The 6931-nt window shown below is 62.8% G+C and overlaps 1 protein-coding gene across 1 annotated transcript; it reads right to left on the reverse strand.

Moving 5' to 3' along the window:
• Positions 1 to 1116, reverse strand: LOC309449129 (olfactory receptor 5V1-like; the record flags this gene model as incomplete). Its single annotated transcript, XM_082071051.1, has 1 exon — positions 1 to 1116. The coding sequence occupies exon 1, from the start codon at positions 937 to 939 to the stop codon at positions 1 to 3; it is 939 nt and encodes a 312-aa protein (XP_081927177.1). The 5' UTR covers positions 940 to 1116.
• Between the last annotated feature and the right edge of the window lie 5815 nt (positions 1117 to 6931).

A 6931-nucleotide genomic window follows, 5' to 3' on the forward strand; every position in this document is an offset into this window, starting at 1 on the left:
TCATGCACTGCTGCCAGGGAAGCTCCATCCCCGCAGAACCTTCCGCAGGGCCCCCCGCACCTCCTGGTTGCGGAGGCTGTAGATGAGGGGGTTCAGCATGGGGGTGACGATGCAGTACAGTGCGGAGACCAGCGTGTCGGCTGCCGGGGAGTAGCCGGAGCTGGGCCGGGTGTAGTTCAGGTTGGCTGTCACAAAGTACACGGTGACCACGAGCAGGTGGGCAGAGCAGGTGGAGAGGGCCTTCTGCCAGCCGCCGGCCACCGGCATCTTGAGGACGGTGGCCAGGATGCGGAGGTAGGAGGTGACCACGAGCAGGAAGGGGCCGAGGCCCACGAAGACGCTGGCGGCGCGGAGAGCCGCTTCGCTGGGGCGCGTGTCGCTGCAGGCGGCGCGGAGCAGCGGGGGCACGTCGCAGAAGATGTGCTGGAGCCGCGCGGCGCCGCAGAACGAGAGCCGGGAGGCCAGGGTGGTGTGCACGGCCGAGTCCAGCAGCCCCCAGAGCCAGCAGCCGGCGGCGGCCGCCGCGCAGACGCCGCGGCTCATGGCGCGGGTGTAGTGCAGGGGCCGGCAGATGGCGGCGTAGCGGTCGTAGGCCATGACGGCCAGGAGCGCGCACTCGGCCCCCGCGCACGCCATCAGGAAGAACGACTGCGCCAGGCACCCGCGGCGCCAGATGGTGGCCTGAGGGCGCAGGGTGTTTGCCAGGATCTTGGGCACCGTCACCGACGAGTAGCAGATGTCCAAGCAGGACAGGTGACTGAGCAAGAAGTACATGGGGCTGTGGAGATGGGGATCCAGGGACACGAGGGCGAGTATCGCGGAGTTCCCCAGCAGCGTGGCCAGGTAGATGGCCAAGAAGAGCACAAAGAGGAAGGACCGGCCATGGGAAAAGCCCAGGAGGATGAACTGGGTCACGTCGGTCTGGTTCTCACCCGCCATGGGGCCGGCTGGCTGGTGTGCGGGCAGAAACGGGCGCTGTGGGGGCCGGGGCACAGCCCGCGAGGCAACGGTTTCGCGGGTGGGGTGGGTTTGTTCCTATCTCCAAGCTGGTTGGAAGCTTCCCATGTTGGGATTTCACAGACATTAGGATTTTAGAGTCCAGAGAGCTGCCGTTCAGTTTTGGACACCTGAATGCAAGAAAATGACACAGAAGAAACCAAAACCAGTGTGTATCTGGACTAATGCTGCCCGCCCAGCCCCATCTTGATGAGTATACCATGTCTCTCTTTCCCTCCTGGCTGTGCTCACGGTGACAACGTGCTTCCCTGTCCCCTGGACGTGGTCGCATCACTCCTTAGATGCCACGGCCGCCAACTTTACTCTTCCCCACCTGGTTGGGGATGTGGCATCAACCTGCACCAGCTACAGGCTGCGTGACAGCCCAGGGCACCTCGGGGCACCACGGGTGATCTTGGAGCTGTTCAGGACACAATCGTGTTCTGCCTGTGCGGCCTTTTCTTCGTCTCCAATGGCCTCTGTGTGTGGGCTGTGTGCGGTACCGGCGCCGTGCCGGGCAGTTCTCACCCGGACGGGCTGTGTGCGGTACCGGCGCCATGCCGGGCAGTTCTCACCCGACGGGCTGTGTGGGGCGATGGAGCCGTGCTGGGCAGTTCTCACCCGACGGGCTGTGTGGGGCGATGGAGCCGTGCCGGGCAGTTCTCACCCGACGGGCTGTGTGGGGCGATGGAGCCGTGCCGGGCAGTTCTCACCCGACGGGCTGTGTGGGGCGATGGAGCCATGCCGGGCAGTTCCCACCCGACGGGCTGTGTGGGGCGATGGAGCCGTGCCGGGCAGTTCCCACCCGACGGGCTGTGTGGGGCGACGGAGCCGTGCCGGGCAGTTCCCACCCGACGGGCTGTGTGGGGCGACGGAGCCGTGCCGGGCAGTTCCCACCCGACGGGCTGTGTGGGGCGATGGAGCCGTGCCGGGCAGTTCCCACCCGACGGGCTGTGTGGGGCGATGGAGCCGTGCCGGGCAGTTCTCACCCGACGGGCTGTGTGGGGCGATGGAGCCCGCGTGCTGCTGGGCTCGGGATCTCCTTCCCTGCCGCTCTGACCTGAAACTCGCGTGCTCCAAAATGAGCTGCCAAACAAGCAGCTTCTCCACAGGTGACTCTGACAAACCTGGGCAAGCTCCAACAGCGTTCCCAGACCAGGCATCAATTCACGTCGTTCTCCATTTACTAAATGTTAGCGATGTCACCTGCTGGCTGTGCAGAGGTTCATTGCCATTCCATAAGACCAAAGTGGAAAAGAAAGCATCCCTTTCCTCTTTATAGATGTGCTTTTAGCAACTGAGGTCAATTGTTCCGTCTCTTCACCAGTTTAAACAGCACAGTTAAATTTCAGATTGGTACCCATGCTTTATACCCATTAACCTGTATTTTATGTCTCTGTCCAGAACATGCATCTGCACATCAGTCATGATTTTAACACACGGAGCAACAGCAAATTCAGTGCTCCTGTTGGAGGATTTTCTTTTAGCTACCTACCACGAGAACCTGTTTAGTGCTGTTCACAGCCGTGTTAACAACCTGTTTTCCTGCTGGAGCTGCTCCAGTGTCAGCGCTGGCTCATCCAGCATTTTCAGGTCTTTCTCTTCCAGATTAAGGATCCTCTATTCTCACAGTATTTTCTCCTTTCTTCTACTCACGCACTGTGATCAGTATCGGTGTTTGCTAAGTACCAGATCTAAGTTCTGATTCATTTCTCTTTTCAGTTTTGGGTTTTTTTGTTAATATTGAGAGAAGACCTTTCATGTAATAGTTCAAGCCTCCTCTGTCCCCTTCTCCTCCCCTGACATCCGCACGCGTTGCTCTGTCCTGGATGGGGCTGCCCCAAGGCTGAGAAGCCGCTGCCTGCCCGAGCTCTCCTGCACTTTCCCAGACATGATTTTTTACAGTTGGCGGGTTTTGGGTTTTTTGCTAGTTTTGCATACACTGGAGAGGTACATAAGGACAATATGATCCAGTGTTCTTGAAACCTTGGACCACCCCTCTTCCCCAGACAAAGCCGCCTGCATTCTGATGGAGTAACAGCCCGGCTTGCTTGGCCGGTGCTGCAGTCCCTGAGCGGGTGACAAGAGGTGGCAGCAGTGTCCCCGCAATCGTCCTGTCCCCACTGTCCCTGTCTGCAAAGCTGCATCCCGTGCACATTGATCTGTACACATTTAAAATCGTTTATGTGTGACTTTCCCAGCGCTGAGGGGGTTTTGTCACGGCACAGGTGCCCACGGTGCGGCTGCGGCGGGGAGGCTGGAAGGCTCTCCGGGCCGTGCCGGTGCCTCCACTGCTGCCCAGGCATCTGCCGACAAGTTCTGGTGAAGCCAGCGCCAGCCGAGGTGGGACCCGCCTGGTGCACAGAACGGGGGCCTCAGGAACCAGAGGGATCAGGAGTGATCAGGAACCAGAGCGACCAGGGTAAATTTAACAGTAGGAGGTCTGACATGTAAGGGCAAGTCACCCGTTTATGTTCTGAACCGGGGCTCAACACTTGCAAATAAGAGCAGGTGAACAAGAAGGGTGGGAGCCCATCGCACGCTACCGGCGAGCCCCTGGCTGGATGCGGGTGCAGTGATGACATGTGAGTCATCGTATTTGCAGCAGCAGGGACTTAGTTCTGCTGCGGGACACGATGGGTTCTGGGAGCTGCTGCCGGTGTCTCCCCACGCTGCCAAACCCCGGCTGGACCCGCTTGGAGCTGCAGGGCTGGGTGCAGCCGCAGGGCTGGGTACAGCCACAGAGCTGGGTACAGCCGCAGAGCTGGGTGCAGCCGCAGAGCTGGGTACAGCCACAGAGCTGGGTACAGCCGCAGAGCTGGGTGCAGCCGCAGGGCTGGGTACAGCCACAGAGCTGGGTACAGCCGCAGGGCTGGGTGCAGCCGCAGGGCTGGGTACGGCCGCAGAGCTGGGTACAGCCGCAGGGCTGGGTGCAGCCACAGAGCTGGGTACAGCCGCAGGGCTGGGTGCAGCCACAGAGCTGGGTACAGCCGCAGGGCTGGGTACAGCCGCAGGGCTGGGTGCAGCCACAGAGCTGGGTACAGCCGCAGGGCTGGGTACAGCCGCAGAGCTGGGTGCAGCCGCAGAGCTGGGTACAGCCGCAGGGCTGGGTGCAGCCACAGAGCTGGGTACAGCCGCAGGGCTGGGTGCAGCCGCAGAGCTGGGTGCAGCCGCAGGGCTGGGTACAGCCACAGAGCTGGGTACAGCCGCAGGGCTGGGTGCAGCCGCAGGGCTGGGTGCAGCCGCAGGGCTGGGGAAGGACCCTCGGTTTTCACCATGGTCCAGTGTGGCACTCAGCGGCCACGGGCACATGACAACGAGTGCCAGATTTAAACCCCCTGTCCTCAGACATTCTGTATACAATGAAATAGGAAGGCATGTGGCAAAACCTCCCTCTCTCCCCTGGACTGCACAGGAATGAGGCCTGAAACAGTCCCCATCTCACCTCAGCCCCTTCCTCTCTCACCTGCACTGAAGGGGTTTCTCATGGTATTAACGACTTGCCGAGTGTTTCCCAGCGCGGCTGCAGCTTTGCCCTCCGTGACCGGTCCAGACGGGGCGGAGGGGGCAGAGGGAGCCCTGGTGTGCTGGGGAGGCAGCTGGGTGCTGTCATTCCCGGGAGAGGGAAGGTGCCCCTGACCGGAGCGACGGCGATGCCGCCGTCTGAGACCCAGCTCAGCCCTGGCGGGGTCCCTGAGGGGGTGCCTTACGTCCAGCATTTTGGGGTGCACTGTCCCCCTTCCTCCCACGGGAACCAGCTGTGCTCCGTGCCAGCCCAGCAAGCCGGCTGCTCCTGCAGGAGGACGGACTTTCCTCGCCAAGCTGCCACGTCCTGTTCGCACTCAGGCGAGCAGACAAGGTATCCTGGAGCATGTAGCCATGGGAGGAAAGGTCCTGAGCCCTGGGGACGGTCCAGTCCCAGCCTGAGGTGGTGGCTGGACTGAGGGAGCCGGCAACAATACAGGACCAGCTTGTGCCGAAAGGACCGGGCTGCTCTGTCTGGGGCCGCAGCAGCCGCAGCCGCGCGCCTGCCGGCCCCAGCAGCCCCGGCTGCCGGTCGGGTTTGCCCCCCGCGCTGTGCCTGTGCGGACTCCGCGAGGGTCCCACCACGGGCAGCCGTCCTGCCCCACCTCCCCGTGCAAGAGCGAACAGCAGACACGACCCAGCGCTCGCTGATGAAAGGACACACTAGCGATGTCCCCAGGTGCCGTCCAGTCTGCCTTACCTGCGCCACGAAAAGCCTGTGTGTCCTCGCCCCGCGAGCAGGGAGAGGTTTTAACCCTGCGCGGGCCCTGGGGAGCGGCTTTCAGACACAGCTCTGGTGCAGCGGTGGGAGCAAGGAGCAGAGGAGCATCCCCCAGTCAGCCTGCAGGGCGAGACCTGAGCCCTCAGGACCAAGCCCTCCTGGCACAGGACACACTCGAGCTCCTGTCCTGCTCCAGGTTCTGAGCACAGCCCAGCCCAGCTCCTGTCCTGCTCCAGGCTGTGAGCACAGCCCAGCCCAGCTCCTGTCCTGCTCCAGCACAGACCAGCCCAGCTCCTGTCCTGCTCCAGCACAGACCAGCCCAGCTCCTGTCCTGCTCCAGCACAGACCAGCCCAGCTCCTGTCCTGCTCCAGGTTCTGAGCACACACCAGCCCAGCTCCTGTCCTGCTCCAGCACAGACCAGCCCAGCTCCTGTCCTGCTCCAGCACAGCCCAGCCCAGCTCCTGTCCTGCTCCAGGCTGTGAGCACAGACCAGCCCAGCTCCTGTCCTGCTCCAGCACACACCAGCCCAGCTCCTGTCCTGCTCCAGCACAGCCCAGCCCAGTTCCTGTCCTGCTCCAGCACAGCCCAGCCCAGCTCCTGTCCTGCTCCAGCACAGACCAGCCCAGCTCCTGTCCTGCTCCAGGCTGTGAGCACAGCCCAGCCCAGCTCCTGTCCTGCTCCAGCACAGCCCAGCCCAGCTCCTGTCCTGCTCCAGCACAGCCCAGCCCAGTTCCTGTCCTGCTCCAGCACAGCCCAGCCCAGCTCCTGTCCTGCTCCAGCACAGCCCAGCCCAGCTCCTGTCCTGCTCCAGGTTCTGAGCACAGCCCAGCCCAGCTCCTGTCCTGCTCCAGCACAGCCCAGCCCAGCTCCTGTCCTGCTCCAGCACAGCCCAGCCCAGCTCCCATCCTGCTCCCCGGCCCCTGGGCAGCACAGCTGCCCGCACAGGCGCCCCAGGCCAGAGGAGGGTGTCTGGCTGGGGAGGCTGAGCGCTGTTGTCCCTGTGCCCCAAGTCCTTCTCTGTGACCCCATTTTATCTGTTGCAGGGTTATGAGGTGCCCACACTGTCCGATACCGTCAGAGAGGAGGCCTGGCCATCGGCCACGCTCACAGTGACAAAGCCGAGGGCTGCGCAGCAGTGAGGTGCCTGCACGGTGTCCGCCCTGCATCCCGCTCCGTCCACCTGCAGTGACCGTGCCCGCAGCCCAGGCTGTGCAGGCATCTGGAGACCACGGCCCATGGTCCGGAGCGGGACTGTGCTCGGCAGCAGCTCCGACTGGGCTCGGTCAGAGCAGCGCCCTGCGAGCTCCTGGAGAGCAGCAGCAGGACTGCGCGGCCCTGCACGAGGACGCGGCCTGCGCGGGGCCTGCAGCCGCTCCTGCGCCGAGCAGCGGGTCCGGCTGGGCCTCCCCACGCAGCGCCATGGAGACGTGACGACTGCAGCGGGGCGGCCGATCCTGAGACGTGACTGGTTCTGCAGCACGGATACATCATTGCTTATTGCAATCTCTTTGCAACCTCTGTTTCCTGATGATTGGGAAATAGGAGCCGATCCTCTAATAAGCTCTGTATCTGAAATTCCAGGGGTTGAGAAGCTGAGCAGCATCGCCCTTTGGGGAGCAGGGAAAGCCCAGGCATGGGAAGGAAACCCGTGTGGAAATTCAGCACGGACACCTACGGCAATGAGGGAA

This window comes from Streptopelia decaocto, assembly GCF_964273445.1.
Source record: "Streptopelia decaocto genome assembly, chromosome: 1".
Classification (NCBI taxonomy): domain Eukaryota; kingdom Metazoa; phylum Chordata; class Aves; order Columbiformes; family Columbidae; genus Streptopelia; species Streptopelia decaocto.